General features: G+C 52.3%; 7 protein-coding genes across 7 annotated transcripts; 5 read left to right on the top strand and 2 right to left on the bottom strand.

The window, feature by feature from the left end:
* Nucleotides 1-319: 319 nt before the first annotated feature.
* BKA58DRAFT_121977 (dimethylglycine dehydrogenase mitochondrial precursor) lies at nt 320-3,513 on the top strand. Its single transcript, XM_046164177.1, has one exon. It carries the CDS (start codon nt 718-720, stop codon nt 3,268-3,270), a length of 2,553 nt encoding a protein of 850 aa, XP_046027426.1. The 5' UTR covers nt 320-717; the 3' UTR covers nt 3,271-3,513.
* Nucleotides 3,514-3,602: 89 nt separating this feature from the next.
* BKA58DRAFT_437432 (beta-lactamase-like protein) lies at nt 3,603-4,764 on the top strand (the record flags this gene model as incomplete). Its single annotated transcript, XM_046173490.1, has 6 exons — nt 3,603-3,713; nt 3,767-3,815; nt 3,875-3,962; nt 4,012-4,083; nt 4,132-4,165; nt 4,222-4,764. 6 exons carry the CDS (start codon nt 3,603-3,605, stop codon nt 4,762-4,764), a joined length of 897 nt encoding a protein of 298 aa, XP_046027427.1.
* A 435-nt stretch (nt 4,765-5,199) lies between these two features.
* Nucleotides 5,200-7,211, top strand: BKA58DRAFT_409835 (uncharacterized protein; the record flags this gene model as incomplete). Its single annotated transcript, XM_046172173.1, has 2 exons — nt 5,200-6,796; nt 7,114-7,211. 2 exons carry the CDS (start codon nt 5,200-5,202, stop codon nt 7,209-7,211), a joined length of 1,695 nt encoding a protein of 564 aa, XP_046027428.1.
* On the bottom strand, nt 7,034-9,116 carry BKA58DRAFT_122103 (uncharacterized protein). The gene is made up of 3 exons (XM_046164178.1): nt 8,176-9,116; nt 7,290-8,081; nt 7,034-7,207 (listed from the first exon to the last, which is right to left on the bottom strand). The coding sequence occupies exons 1-3, from the start codon at nt 8,858-8,860 to the stop codon at nt 7,146-7,148; spliced, it is 1,539 nt and encodes a 512-aa protein (XP_046027429.1). The 5' UTR covers nt 8,861-9,116; the 3' UTR covers nt 7,034-7,145.
* Nucleotides 9,117-9,195: 79 nt separating this feature from the next.
* Nucleotides 9,196-11,462, top strand: BKA58DRAFT_122149 (regulator of chromosome condensation 1/beta-lactamase-inhibitor protein II). The gene has a single exon (XM_046164179.1). The coding sequence runs from the start codon at nt 9,358-9,360 to the stop codon at nt 11,272-11,274; it is 1,917 nt and encodes a 638-aa protein (XP_046027430.1). The 5' UTR covers nt 9,196-9,357; the 3' UTR covers nt 11,275-11,462.
* A 338-nt stretch (nt 11,463-11,800) lies between these two features.
* BKA58DRAFT_409838 (heterokaryon incompatibility protein-domain-containing protein) lies at nt 11,801-13,997 on the top strand (the record flags this gene model as incomplete). Its single annotated transcript, XM_046172174.1, has 6 exons — nt 11,801-12,042; nt 12,189-12,216; nt 12,269-12,718; nt 12,777-13,121; nt 13,161-13,589; nt 13,656-13,997. 6 exons carry the CDS (start codon nt 11,801-11,803, stop codon nt 13,995-13,997), a joined length of 1,836 nt encoding a protein of 611 aa, XP_046027431.1.
* Nucleotides 13,998-14,017: 20 nt separating this feature from the next.
* BKA58DRAFT_399663 (uncharacterized protein) lies at nt 14,018-14,883 on the bottom strand (the record flags this gene model as incomplete). Its single annotated transcript, XM_046171559.1, has 3 exons — nt 14,018-14,046; nt 14,178-14,458; nt 14,573-14,883. 3 exons carry the CDS (start codon nt 14,881-14,883, stop codon nt 14,018-14,020), a joined length of 621 nt encoding a protein of 206 aa, XP_046027432.1.
* Between the last annotated feature and the right edge of the window lie 98 nt (nt 14,884-14,981).

Below are 14,981 nucleotides of genomic sequence, written 5' to 3' on the forward strand. Positions count from 1 at the left end.
GCATCGAGGCTGGGTCCGGGAGGGTTGTTGTCGCATGGCTTGTGTCGCAACGCTTCAATGCCTAGTGTTTTGCACACCGGCTCTTTGGGTCGCGATGGGTTGGCGCAAGGTTTGATGGCGGAAAATCACCTTCAATGTTGAAGCAATGCTTATCCTTGTTACAATGATATATTGCAGCGAGCAAGGTCGGTGAACTTTTGCGGCAGAACAACCGCATCAGGTCCGATTGACGGGAAAAGCATGCTAAGCTCTCCATACTATGCAGACTTACCTGAAATCCAGGTCTGACATCAGATGAAAAGAATTTTGGGTTGGAGTAAAGATCGTGAGAATGACGGGATGGTGTTGCGCACACGCGAGGCGGGGTTGTTGCAGGCTATGTAGTCCCGAGACGATTCGCCTCCATGCGTCCGCACCATAATCACTAGTCCCAAAATGGACATCAGGACCCTACATCCACGACTGGCATCTTCCCCACCAATGTCGTAAGTATTGCAAGCGGGGCGGTGGGCTGCTTTCGTGCATCACTCTGCCGTTGGCCACACCATGGGAATTATTTTGCCAATTGAAGTTTGCGCTGCGCTTAGTTTCGGCATCTATGATGGCAGAGCGTAGTGAAATGGTCCGTTATCGCGGGTGCAAGCAGCTTTAAGAGGAGTTCCTCCTACAGCCTTGGGGGACCAACTATCCAATTCCATACTTTTCAATTCTTTTGCAATGGCGACCTCCCAGCGCGTTGTCATAATCGGCGCCGGCGTTGTCGGCACTAACCTCGCTGATGAGCTGGTTTCACGAGGATGGAACAACATCACCGTAGTTGAGCAGGGTCCATTGAGCATGCCCGGTGGCTCAACATCGCATGCGCCTGGCTTAGTCTTCCAGACTAATCCCTCGAAAACGATGACCTTGCTCGCGAAGTACACAGTCGAAAAGCTGCAAGCGCTCGAGAAAGACGGACAAAACTGCTTCAACCAATTGGGTGGCTTGGAAGTTGCGACAACTCCAGAACGGCTGGAGGAACTCAAGCGCAAACACGGGTATGCGCAATCATGGGGTATCGAGGCAAATCTGATCGGCCCCGATGAATGTCTTGAGAAGTACCCCCTGCTCAACAAGGATATGGTGCTAGGTGGTCTTCACATTCCAAGCGACGGCCTAGCACTCGCAGCTCGTGCGACACAGATCCTCATCGAGAACACGCGCAACGCCGGCGTCAAGTACCTCGAGCACACCGTCGTTACCGGAATCGAACAAGCGGAAGGCCGTGTCACCGGTGTGACAACCAACAACGGTTCTGTGCCAGCGGATATAGTTGTATCATGTGCTGGCTTCTGGGGCGTAGAGATTGGAGCTATGATTGGGCTGAAGGTTCCTCTCCTCCCTCTGGGGCACCAGTACGCGAAGACCACAGCTGTCCCGGGCCTCGAGAACCGCGAAGTCAACAAGAAGATCAACGCAATGAACGCCGAGCTGCCGATTTTGCGACATCAAGACCAAGACTTATACTACCGAGAGCATGGCGAACAGTTTGGTATCGGATACTATGGCCATCGTCCGATGCCCGTCAAGGCTTCAGACCTAGGAGTGACACCCAAACATGTCGATGAGAAGCACATGCCTTCTCGTCTGGACTTCACACCAGAGGACTTTGAGCCCGCCTGGAAGGCTACCAAAGAGCTGCTTCCGGTCTTGCGTAACACCGAGATCGCAGACGGCTTTAATGGTATCTTCTCTTTCACGCCAGATGGTGGATCCGTCGTTGGACAAGCTCCCAATCTAGACAACTTCTGGGTCGCCGAAGCCGTATGGGTGACCCATTCGGCCGGTGTAGCTCGAGCAGTGGCAGAAACCCTTACAGAGGGCCGTTCAACTATCGACATTGCTGAGTGTGAGTTGACACGATTCGAGGAAGTGCAGCTTAGCCCAGAATACGTCAGCGAAACCTCGCAACAGAACTTCGTCGAGATTTACGACATCATCCACCCTCTCGCGCCGAAAGAGAACCCTCGCAACCTTCGCGTCAGCCCATTCTACGCACGACAACAGGAACAAGGCGCCTTCTTCCTGGAGGTAGGAGGCTGGGAGCGTCCACACTGGTACGAAGCGAACGCAGACTTGGTCAACACCCTACCGGAAGACTGGAAGCCTGTTGATCGGGACGCCTGGTCATCCAAGTTCTACTCACCAATTGCCGCGGCGGAAGCCTGGAAGACACGGAATGCAGTAGCGTTGTATGACATGACAACTTTCCACAGGTTCGAGATCTCAGGTCCTGGTGCCGTCCACTTGCTCGAGAGATTGACGACGAGTGACGTTTCCAAGCAAGCGGGCGCTATCACTCATACACTACTCGTCAACGGCCACGGTGGCGTGCTGAGCGACATTTTCGTTTCGAGAATCGAGGACGACCTCTTCCAAGTAGGTGCAAACACAGCGACCGATCTTGCCTACCTCACGCGCGAAGCTCGCCGTCAACATAAGCACACGTCTGGCCAGTGGGCGCAGGTGCGAGACATCACCGGAAGCACATGCTGCCTTGGTCTTTGGGGGCCCCGCGCGCGGGACGTCATTCGCACGGTCAGCTCCGATGACTACAGCAACAAAGGCCTGCCGTACATGGGTGTGAAGAAGACAAGCATAGCTGGGATTCCCGTCACCATGTTCCGAAAATCGTTCGTCGGAGAGTTTGGCTGGGAGATTCAGACCACACCTGAGTACGGCCAGCGTCTTTGGGACATATTGTGGAAGTCAGGTAAGCCCCACGGTCTGGTCGCTGCTGGTCGCGCTGCCTTCAACGGACTGCGCATCGAGAAGGGCATCCGAGCCTCAGGTTCCGATATGACCTCCGAGCACAACCCTTGGGAAGCCGGCGTGACGTACGCGATCCAGATGGACAAGAAGGCGGAATACGTTGGCAAGGCTGCGCTAGAGCAACTCTCGAGGAAGGCAGCGTATAAGAGACTCCGGTGCTTGACAGTCGATGACGGTCGTTCGATGGCTCTGGGCAAAGAGCCTGTCTTTGTCGAAGGCCAGAGAGCCGGCTACGTTACCAGCGCCGCCTTCGGCTACACTGTACGCAAGCCTGTTGCATACGCATGGCTACCCAGCAGTGTGAGCGAAGGGAAGTCCGTGGAGATTGAGTACTTCGGCAAGAAGATCAAGGCCACAGTGACTCGAGATCCATTGCACGACCCTCAGGAGCAGCGCTTGAGGGGTGAAGGATCATCCGAGAAGCCGGAGCTGCAGAAGAGGCTGAAGGCACTGCTGTAGTTGGGACGTTGTAATGTTGGACGATCGTTATGACTGTATATGAGCATCGATATGGCATGGCTGGGTTTGATTTAGGTGTTTGTCAGGCGTATGGGTACCATCAGTTCCATGGTGATAGTGTATTGGAAGATCTCCTCATTGAAACGCGTCGTGCCTTGATCATTGTTGCGATAAAGAAGATATGCCGCATGCCGTGCCATTTGGGAAGTGCTCGTGTTCTTGAGGCGAACGCGTTCGGCAAGCAGCTAGACACGTGGGACGCCTTTCACGTGACAAAAACTTATCGATAACAAGCGATAACGTCATCATCATCTCGGCCATCGCAAAGCTCCATGCCCTCCTCAAACCTCCGTCAATTTCTGTTCGGTATCTTCCTCATGAGCGTGTTTACTACGATCATCAAACGATACTCGCTAGCATCAATCTCTCGCACCATTCCCAAGGTAATCGTGAGCAGTTACAACCACAATCTCGAATCTGAGTTGACGCCAAGCAGCCATCGTCTCCATCTGCACGCAACATGCATATCCAATCAATTCCCATGTGTACGAGCACCCTGATGAAGCATCTCGAGCCATCAGACACAATCTAACTCGCTAATTAGGGGAGGGTTCGGGCAACAACTATGCCTACCTAGTCTCAGACGACAAGACTAAAGAAGCAGTTATCATTGACCCTGCCAACCCTCCAGAGTACGCTAGTAGACATAGAGAAGAAGGCGGTTAGCTGACCTGGCTATAGAGTTCTACCTGTATTGCGGGAACAGACTACCACCGGAGGTCTCAAGCTGACCAAGATCATCAACACTCACCAGTAGGGCAACTGCGCTACACATTGCGACTTCGCTGACGTATAGATTAGCCATGGAGACCATGCAGGAGGTAATGTCGATACAGTAAGTTTAGAAAGAAGCAAGCAGGGTGTAAGTTCATCAGCTAACCGTTTTCATAGATCAAAGCATTCGGCTTGCCCGTAATTGGCGGTCGTGATTGCGACAAGGTCTCCGAGACACCCAGCCACAACAGTACCTTCAAGATCGGTTCCATCAACGTCAAAGCGCTCCACACACCATGCCATACACAGGACAGCATATGCTTCTATTTCGAAGACGGCAACGATCGCGCCGTTTTTACCGGAGATACACTGTTCATCGGCGGCTGCGGGCGGTTCTTCGAAGGCACTCCAGAACAGATGCATAAGGCTCTGAATGAGACCCTAGCGGCTCTTCCAGATGACACAAAGGTCTACCCTGGGCACGAGTACACGAAGGGCAATGTCAAGTTCGCGAAGAGCGTGCTGAACAATGATGCCATCAAAAAGCTTGACACATTCTCACAAGAGAATAAGCAGACGCAGGGCAAATTCACGATCGGCGACGAGAAGAAGCACAACGTATTCATGCGCGTCGATGACCCCGAACTCCAGAAGGTTACTGGCAAGACTGAGCCTATCGATGTCATGGGAGCGCTGCGAGCCATGAAGGACAAGTCATAAGACGGAAGATTTGCACAAATAAAATGACATCGGAGCGTTATGCTATGCTACTTAGACTAGATGCCTTACTTGCAGAATACCTCGGTGAATGATCCACATTGATCTGTGCTTGTTCTGATGGGAAGCCAACAGCACCAGCAGCAAAAGAAGTATAACTGCGGGGAAATTATGTTAGCAAAGTGTGCTTGCAGAGTCAGCCTCGTATCCTTGGGGGTTGATGCGACCAGTAATAGGGTGTCTGAGGGTAGATGTTTGCGAGGGATGCGGTACTTGACTCACAAGCGATGACTGGACTCGCGGTTCATAATATTCAAGAACATCATTCTTCCATCCGAAAGTGTAAAACAACTTCAAAGAATCATTTCTGGGCATTTTCTATTCTTTCCTCTCTGGTTCCCGGTTAGCTAGTTTCTAAAGACATTAATATTGGTCGTCATGGCTGCCAACGGCATCACCACGAAGGCACTCAAGCAACGTACAAGGCCGGACCAAGAGACGCTACCACCACACAAGTACTACGACAATCGCTCTACTTTGTTACAGAGTCTGCGGCAGAATACACATGAGAATGGCATATATTCTTCGTTCATCCCCAATCTCCTGGACCTTGACACATTTCGCGCTCGCCACGAGTCTATCGCGACTGGCCACCAGCTCGAAGACGTAGAGTACACGATACGTGGACGTATCGTCACTATGCGTAGCGCAGGAGAGCGTCTGCGCTTCTATGAAGTTCAGGTGGGCGAAGATAAGATACAGGTCGTGTGCCAGGTGACCGAACGCGACGACATTGAAGCATACAAGCAGCAACACGAACACCTCGCCAGAGGCGACCAAATCGGTGTAATCGGCCATCCAGGACGAACAGCCCCACGAAACCGACCCGTAGGCGAACTCTCGCTCTTCGCTCACAAGGTCATCCTGCTAGCACCCAGCCTACACATGCTGCCCAAGACGCTCACCGACGCCGAGACGCGACACCGCGACCGACCCCTCGATTTCATTACGAACCGACGCAGCCGCGACATGCTGCGCACCTGGGATGCGGTGGAAGCTTACATCACTACGTTCCTGCGCAGCCGCGGCTACATCTCAGTCGTAACACCCATCCTCTGCCAGCAAGCCGGCGGTGCAGCAGCCAAGCCCTTCATCACCCACCACAACGATCTCAAGCGAGACATGTACCTCCGGACTGCTACTGAGCTCCATCTCAAGCCTCTAGTCGTTGGCGGCATTGATCGCGTGTTCGAGATCGGACGTGTGTTTCGCAATGAAGATATGGATCTGACTCATAACCCCGAGTTCACAAGCTGCGAGTTCTATCAGGCGGATGCTGATTATGAGGTTATGATGCAGTTGACACAGGAGATGATTTCTGGTCTGGTGAAGAGTGTGACGGGTTCGTATGTGACTAGGTTCACTAGTCAGACTGGTGAGGAGAGGAATATTAATTGGGAGGGGCCATGGGAGCGCATCGACATGATTCCAGCCCTAGAGGCTGCCTGCGCTGTCAGTTTTCCTCCTCCACCCGAACTTCACACCGAAGAAAGTCGGCAATTCCTTCTCGGCCTCTTGAGTGACCGTAACATCGTTTGTTCACCTCCGCATACAAACGCCCGTATGCTCGACAAGCTCGTCGGAGTCTACATCGAATCGCGCATTACAAACCCGACATACATCATCCACCACCCTAAGCTCATGTCTCCACTAGCTAAGACGCATCGCGCAATCTCTGGTCTCACGGAACGAGCCGAAGCCTTTGTCTGCGGCCAGGAGATTTGCAACCTATACTCCGAACTCAACGACCCGTTTGAGCAGCGCGAGCGCTTCCTAGAGCAGGCTCGACAGAAGGCTCAAGGTGATGACGAGGCGCAGAACATTGATGAGGGGTTCATCAAGGCGTTGGAGTATGGAATGCCGCCCACGGCTGGGTGCGGGCCGGGACTTGATCGCATCTTGATGTTTTTGACGAACAATTACTCGATCAAGGAGGTTTTGGCGTTTCCGATGATGAGAGAGGAGGAAAAGAAGGGTGTGGCTGGAGCTGCGAATGGTCAGGCGGAAAAGGTGGTCAACAAGGGAGAGCGAGTTCGGGCGCTGAGGGCGCAGATGGCAGCGCTCGAGGCAGAGATCGCAGGGTTAGCCATCGAGAACTGAGAATAATGCTGCGTTGTTAGGTAGTGAGAATTAGCACTCTCCCCTTTGGGATCGATCAGAGATGACTGGAAGTGCGGATTACACGAAGTGAATGAAGATTATTGGCGTAAGATGCTGATCCTTTCATAATTCCATGCCTCGTCTTTTGCCTTCCTTGTAACACTCAGAAAGAGACTGCGACTATGACCATAGTGCAAAACGTCGATCCTCCACTCAATGAAATCCTACCATCCCGAAGCTTGACGCACACCCCTCTTAGTAGGCATGGTCTCCTGCTCTTCAGTTCCTGAAAATCTCATGTTAGCACTTGCTATAGGAAGTACTCTGAATACAAAAAGAAAACGCTGGACAGGATTATATGTTCGTACTCAGTCGGTGGACTACGGGGACAGAGCTTGGTGGCAAGCTGCCGTATTCGGTGATGACCATGTTGATGTACTGTGCGGGTGTAACATCGTAGAGGACCTGGAGATGATGCAGGTTCTTTGCATCGTCGATCCATTTCAGAACGTCTGTGGTATCGGCAGGCGCCTCTTCCGATGACGACTTGTCGTCGCTCTTTGAAGCCGTAAATCGCGACTTGAGAGGAAGGAGCTCGCGGCGCTCAGCCTCGGAGAGAATTTCCTCAGCAGGGGCGACTTCGTTTCCAACGATGGAGTCCAGTGCTACCTTCTCGGTGAATTTCACTGATTGGCAGAGTACGATGACGGGTAATGAGTGGGAGTAGGCAAGCATGGAAACCAGAGCTGTGCCAACGCGCGAGTAGAGGCGACCGTTCGACATCATCGCGTGGGCACCCAGGAAGACCTTCGTCGCGTCCTTGACAGCATGCGAAGCTCCTGTGATGAGATAGTAGCGTACTGAGATGCCGTGATTTGCGAGTTTCCGAGCTAGCTGCTTGCCCTCGAATAATGGCTTTGAGTCCACGACGATGACCGTGAAGGGTTTGCCGGACTGGTGAGCATGAATGATGGTTTGTTCGACTATGGAGGATGCTGCGTATATAAGAATGACATCACCGGCTTGGATCTTCGTGGCTGCGAGATCGCGGATGAGTCTGTCAGCTGCCGTGACACGTTCGCGGATGAATATGTCGATCTCCTCGATCAGGTCTCGCTTTGCCTCATTCTCCGGGGTTGAAGGATCTATCTTGATGATGACTGGAAAATGTCAGTATCTCGTCGGACGTTTTCTGATAAACTCCGATGCCAGGCCGCGTCTATTTCGTTATTACAGTACGAAACTCCGACTTACTGTCCTTGAGCCACCGGATAGCATTTCCCATACTGATGCTAAGCGGTCGACAGCTCTTCAAGAACTCAATCTGAGGACCAAGATGATGGCTGGTCAGATGTCGGGCTAAACTATTTCCTGGGGGTGTTTGATAGGCCTCGATTACTGTCTTGAACACCAAAAGCATTGCCACCATACGCGCCGTACTACCACAGATGGCATAGCTGCTATACTGCAGGCCAAGCGCAAGAACTGCAGGATGTACATCCTTCGACGCGCCGACAAGAGATTGCTGCTTTGGTTGGCTGTAGAGATGACCAAAGAACAAGCCAGTCTGTTTTGGTTCTTTATCTTTCTTCGTCTTTCTCTCTAGGTCTTTCAGGACTGGTGTGTTCGCTTGCGATGAACGCCGCCATAATGGCTGTGGTCTTGACTTGTCGTCTTTTGGTGTCTGCTTCGACTCTTTTTGCTGTTTCTGGCTGTCCTTTGGAGGTCCTTGCTGTTGGTTTGGTGCGCCGGCCGCAGCCTTGGCTTGGGCTCGCTTTGCTTGCTTCTCGGCCGCCTTTTGCTTTTTCATCTCCGCTGGCGAGAGCTTTTTGGGTCCGTCTGTGGCATCGCCATTTGGTGTTGCAGGTGCGCCGTCTTGGGGCGGTACTACTGCCGCAGCGGGTGTTGGCGCTGGCTCTGCAGCGGATGTCTCAGACATGACGATGCGACTCCTCTGTTCTTGTCGTCCCTTTGGAATTGGAATGTGGCCAGTCAGGTGTAAAACGATCAAGCGTGGTGGGGCAAACTCGAGTGTCGTGGCGTGAACTCGGTCCCAAATCGCCTATCTCAAAAGCCTGCAGATTTTCGTGGATCGATTTTATTAGGTGGAGTAGTGCAGCGCGTGTTTGGTCAAGTGTCGCTGGGCAGGCGGAAATTTGATAGAGACTCGTGAATTGAGTCAGAAGTTTGGTCGCTGCTTCTGGTTAGTGCAGAAACGGAAATGTCCCGCAATGATCCCCCCGCTCCCTGCGTCATTGGGCAGGCATCCATCGCGCCTTCTCCAACAGCGCAGACATCTTGTTTACTCACACGTCGTCATTACCAGCTGGAGCAGGCTCCATTACTTCACCCCTGAACAACGACACCACCTTGAAAACACCTCTACTATACATTCGACTCGCCGAAAAAGGTGTCTAGACGCCTCGCAACACCAAAATGGCCGACACCATCAGCTCCATCACCGACCTTCCCCTCGACATCCTCGTACTCGTATTCCCATACCTCGATGCCAAGAGCTTCCTCGCCCTCTGCAGCACGTGCAAAGCCTTCCAGCAACCGTCGATCCGATTAGACCCTGCGTACTGGAGTTACCTCGCCCGAACGACCTTCCGCGTACCGAACCAACCAGTCGTACAACATGACGGCGACCGCTGGCAGAAGATGTATCGTCGCATGCTCACCCAGAGCCGCGTATACACATGGGGTCATAACTCGCACAACCGCTTGGGGCATGCTTCAGACCCGGAGGACCACACACATGGCCGGACGCCTCGAATGAGAGGAATGAGAGCTGGTATGATGCGGCCAGGCAGGCGCATGTATAACGCCCATCAAGCCTTTCCGACGGAGATGGATAAGACACGAGAACTAGGAGTCATTGCCGATATGCAATGTGGTGGCTGGTCCACGACGTTGCTCACCTCCAAAGGAACTCTGTACACTGCTGGCGCCCTTGATGGCCAAAGGATACTCATTGCTAGCGGGCCTCTGCAACCACTCCGCTTCCCAGAAGGCTATCCCTCAAATGCCTCCGAGGCCCAATACGAAGAGCCGACTGTCGCCATCCGGCAGTTCTCCTCCGGTCGCGCACACATACTTGGACTCTCCGACAGCGGCCGAATGTGGTCGTGGTACGATGTCAAGAAGCCTGCGCTTCAAGTCAAATTCACTACTCTGCAGCTGAACGAACTCTCCTTGAACGAAAAGTCGAACGCGACCTCCAACTTCGGACAAGTAAAGCAAGTGGTAGCAGGATGGAGCCGTAGCTCGGCCTATGTTTATGGCGTTGGCATTGTCGTCTGGGACCCTGTTGAGCGAGATCATGGCGATGAAGGCACAGACACTATGCTTGTCCTGGAACATGCCGAAATTCCCAAGACCGGCTACCAGTATGTCAAGGGCAGCCGCGATTCTGATGAACAGAGAATTTTGCGTCAAGAGGTCGGAGCAGTACTGAATCATGTCATACTGGAGCACTTTGTGCTGTTCAGTACAGACCTGGGCAAAGTGTTCTGTGGCCGATTCGAGGAAAAGAATTGTGTCGAGGATATTGTTGAGCTCCAAACTCTGCGTCACGAGCAGGGGGGTCCTCTTGACGTTCAGGGCTCTTTCCGCAATTTTGCCATTTTCAGGGACAATGAAGTGATCACCGGCGACCAGAACTACCTCGAATCATGCTGGAGCAATCGCCATAGTCCAGGGGATGTGCAGGGGCTGAAGAAGATTCCAGCCTTGCAGAACAGCAACGTTATCTCGATCGCTTTCGGTGACTACCACTATCTGGCACTCCACTCGGACGGCAAAATAACTTCATACGGCACCGAGAATTCGGCCTGTGGCGCGCTCGGCTTAGGCTCGAACGGTGACAGCCTAGTCGGAAATGCGCGAGGTGTTATGTATGACCGGTTCAACGCCAACGGGCAACTGCTTCCTCACGCTTACACACGCGGTCGTCAGATCTGGTTTGATGCGAGGAAGAACGAGTGGCTCAAGCAAGCGGTTCACGACGACGCACACGCAGAAGAGAGCCAGGAGCGCAGGGAGATGTTCAGGACCGACCCCAACGTCCAAGGCGAAGTCAGTGAGTGGTTCGAACAGGAAGGTAGAGCCTGGGATCAGGACCAGGGTGAAGACGGCCTTGGTGCCTATTTCGCTCTTCGGGTGAGTGCTGCAGGATGGCACTCGGGCGCTTTGGTCTTGGTCAACGAAGAGCTGGCCAAGAAGGAACCTACATACAACCGCGAGGATGTACATTTTCCTAGACTCAAGCTCTCAGATGGCAGAGAACTGCCCGGCCAGAAGGACTTTGATGAGTGGAGAGAGGGACGACCAGATTTCCAGCTCAACGCCTAGGCTAGAAGACTGAATGATGATCTGAGGTATTTACTTTAGCTCCTACTATCAGCTATACAAACACTGCATGCCGCCATTGCATCATCGCAATACAACGATTGCAATGAGGCGCACTTTCGTACCCCGTTATCTTGGCAGAGATCTACGCGTCACCGTTCAGGCTGGTAAAAATCGATCTGATGCATGCATGCACTGCCAACATGGTGGCAACACAGCATACTATCTTTCCACGAATGAACGAGGCGGTAGCTGACCGGTTGGAAGCGGGCTGCACGTTGTGTGATATGTCGCTCAGCCTCGAGTAACCCCACAATTTGTGCGATCATCCTACACCAGCCTGACAAGGTCATCAAACTAAAGCTTCGTTACTTCCAATATGGCGTCTGCTGCCTCCTGTCTCTTCGATCTTCTACTCGTCCTTCCGAAACTACTGGAGATTACGTGTCTGCTGCTCAAAGTCACTGCTACGACTCTTCTGCGTCGCTTGAACGGTCGACACAATGCAGAACTGGTTCATCTTCCTAGCATGGCCTCTATCACTTTCAACGAGCCGTGTGCAACCTGTCAGGGTATCGTCGATATTATCAGCCATCCGGGATGGCACAAAGATCTTGTCCATCACGAATCACTAGCATCTCTAGAGAACTCTTCCGAGCAGTTCTGCGGGATACGTTCGGAAAATCTCGGATACATACAAAGGGAGTTCGCTGGTTACTTGGAGACATTGTTCCCAATCAAATGCGAGTCTGATACTTCGTCAGCAAGCTGGTAAAGCTCTTTTGAGTGGACGCTGACGTCGGATGGTGTGAATGACTTTAGTCTGGGGTTTACATTCGAGATCATTAAGAAGCTTCGAAGTAAGCCTTGGCTAGAAGCATGTATCAATTGGATTAATTACTCACTTTCAAACACAGGCGAACACGCGGCGTACAAACCCGCTTCGTCGATATCTTCTCCCGAGAGCTGGAATCTGATATAACGCTGGACGGATGAGTGTACTCAAAATCATGTTCGGTGCAACGCAACTATTCCCGGACGCTGGTTCCCGTCGCGGGTGCTGGATGTCGGCATTTCCAATGACGATCGCGTACGATTAGTGCATCGTAATGACATCTCTTCTGGACAGCCTTACGCAACTCTTTCTCATTGTTGGGGAACCTCTTATATGCCAAAAGCGGACCGCTCGAATTTACATCAATTGGTGGCAGGCATTGATTCATCATACTTCATGAAAACGTTCTTGGAAGCAATTAGCATCACTCGAAAATTGGGCCTTCGTTATCTCTGGATTGATTCTTCGTGTATCATACAGGACGACAAGGACGATTGGAACAATGAAGCCAGTCTCATGAGCCTTGTGTATAGGTACTGCTTCATCAATATAGCTGCCACAGGGTCACCGAACCCCACCGGAGGTTGCTTCTGGGACAGAAACCCACGAGCTGTATTGCCAACCGAGTTTTATATATATCCTGGGTCGGTTGCAAAGGAATGCAACGAAGAGGTACCTTACCGTATGCGAACCTAACGTGTGGGCTCAGAAGATCACACATGAACCGCTAAATCAACGTGCCTGGGTACTTCAGGAGCGTATTCTTTCGCCACGTGTTCTTCACTTCGGCCGAGAGCAGCTTTTCTGGGAATGCAGGCAATTTGTTGCCTGCGAGACATACCACCAAGGTCTCCCCGATAGTGTGCGTGGGCACACATCCATCGATATCAAAAGACTACAACTCGGCGACGAGACAAGAGACGACCGCTGGCCAGCAAAATACAATTCGCAAATTCCACCGGGTATCAGCCCTTCGAGAAGACTCTTGAACGCTATCAAAGCAACGTTTGCGCCTGTTTGAATTCAGCAGGTTACGATGCACGCTGCTATGAAGTCCGCGTCGGTTTTGCAGGATTGGGATGCGATTGTTGAATTGTACACCGCGTCCCAAATCACCTTTGATTCTGACAAACTCCCAGCTGTGGCAGGTCTTGCTAGCAGTGTGTCCGTTGTTGAACCGGGCGAACCTGGGGACGGCTATCTCGCAGGCCTGTGGCAGTCTTCTTTGCCTGCATACTTCCTATGGGAAACTACGAAAAACGAATTGTCGCGCGCCTTAACAACGCGTCCGGGACAACTGATCGCGCCGACATGGTCCTGGGCTTCAGTCAGAGGCAAGATCTCACTCACAGCTTGTCAACACAACTACAACTCCAACGACTACCTAACGGTTCTCCAGGAGGCTGTAATGAATAACCATTACGGTTATCGCTTCCATAGAGTGTTTAATGAGTACGTCAAACGTTTTGGCCCATTAGCCTCGGTACGTTGGACAGTCAACCACAAAACCCACTCCTCACTTGAGCTCAAGACCGGCAAGATAACCTAGATCTTCCCACAACAACTCGGCAGCCATGTTCCGGTATCAGTTACACCGGACAGCTCGTCTGTTTCTGAAATCTTTTTTGACACAGCGGTAGACGGCACGCCATCTCTAGAAAGGTCAGAATGCACCGATATCACACCAGAGGACCAGGTACTCACGCTCCTACCCATTATTGGGGTCAAGAAGAGAATCGCGCACGAAAATGAAACAGTCATTGGATTGGTATTGATACCAGCCTGGCATGGGACGGGAAAATACGAAAGAGTCGGCATTTTCTATACCATGAGATTGCAGGTCGGGCGAATTCTTGCAAACATGCCCCGGCGATCTGTCACGATTATTTGAGCTCATTTGTCTATGGAACTTCACTCAGTTATGTGACCACCTGCCCAATCTAGAAGCGTTAGTGTAAGGGCTAGTCACGTGCTCACGTGGCGACGGCATCGCCGTGATGAGTAGACTAGGACAGCTGGACGTTGCGTAAGATCGACAGGACCACCACCATTGATGCATCCCCATCGTTACATTCAGGGGGCTCGGTCACGCTTTCGCGCGTCTGATGATGACCCGGTGTTCCTGCTTCGAAGCCGCCGGTGTTGATCTCGGATTCGCTAGACGTAGATCTTCTCGCATCAACGGCGTCTCCGAGATTGAGGCAACTGTTCGCGAGAGGCGTGCTCGATCTACGCAAGGATTGCAGAGTACTAGAATGTGGATACTGGTGCAGCTGCTTGAAGCCTGAAATCGCGAGGACAGTCGAAGCCTGGGGGAGGTAATATTGTACGCGGCCAGTCAAAGCTGCCGATCTGTCGATAGGGAAGTTCGAGTTCATGGATGCAAGTGATTGCGTCTCGGTAGTTCCAACGCCGCACTCCATACACTCGGTATCTTCCAGGTTCTATCCAAACCCTCCAGCTGACAGACAGCCAACCTCGCCGTTGTTCGATGCGCGCTCGCTACCGAGAACCTGTTTTTGAGGTTTGCCCAGCTTCTGTAATATCGCGTGGTGTTGTAGAGATCGCACGAAGTACTCCAGATCGCGGACATTCCACGAATGGCAGCAGGCGACGCGACGGATAAGCTCACGTTTCGACAGCCACATGCAGGACATGAGTTTGGTAAAGGTCGAGACGTGATAACAGCCCACCAAGCCAGCATCGCGTACCAGCCGCCTCCTACGCGATGTGGTTCTTTGGGGTTGAAAAGGGTACCGCCCCGCAAAAAAGCACATGTGTGGCGGTTGTTTCCCTGAATATACTGATGCTCGGGCGTGTTGCTATTCTGCTTCAACTGCGAGTCTTTGTTTAGCCGCTTCTCTTACATATTGCT

The sequence above is a fragment of the Alternaria rosae genome (genome assembly GCF_020736505.1).
Source record: "Alternaria rosae strain MPI-PUGE-AT-0040 chromosome Unknown BKA58scaffold_3, whole genome shotgun sequence".
Classification (NCBI taxonomy): Eukaryota; Fungi; Ascomycota; class Dothideomycetes; order Pleosporales; family Pleosporaceae; genus Alternaria; species Alternaria rosae.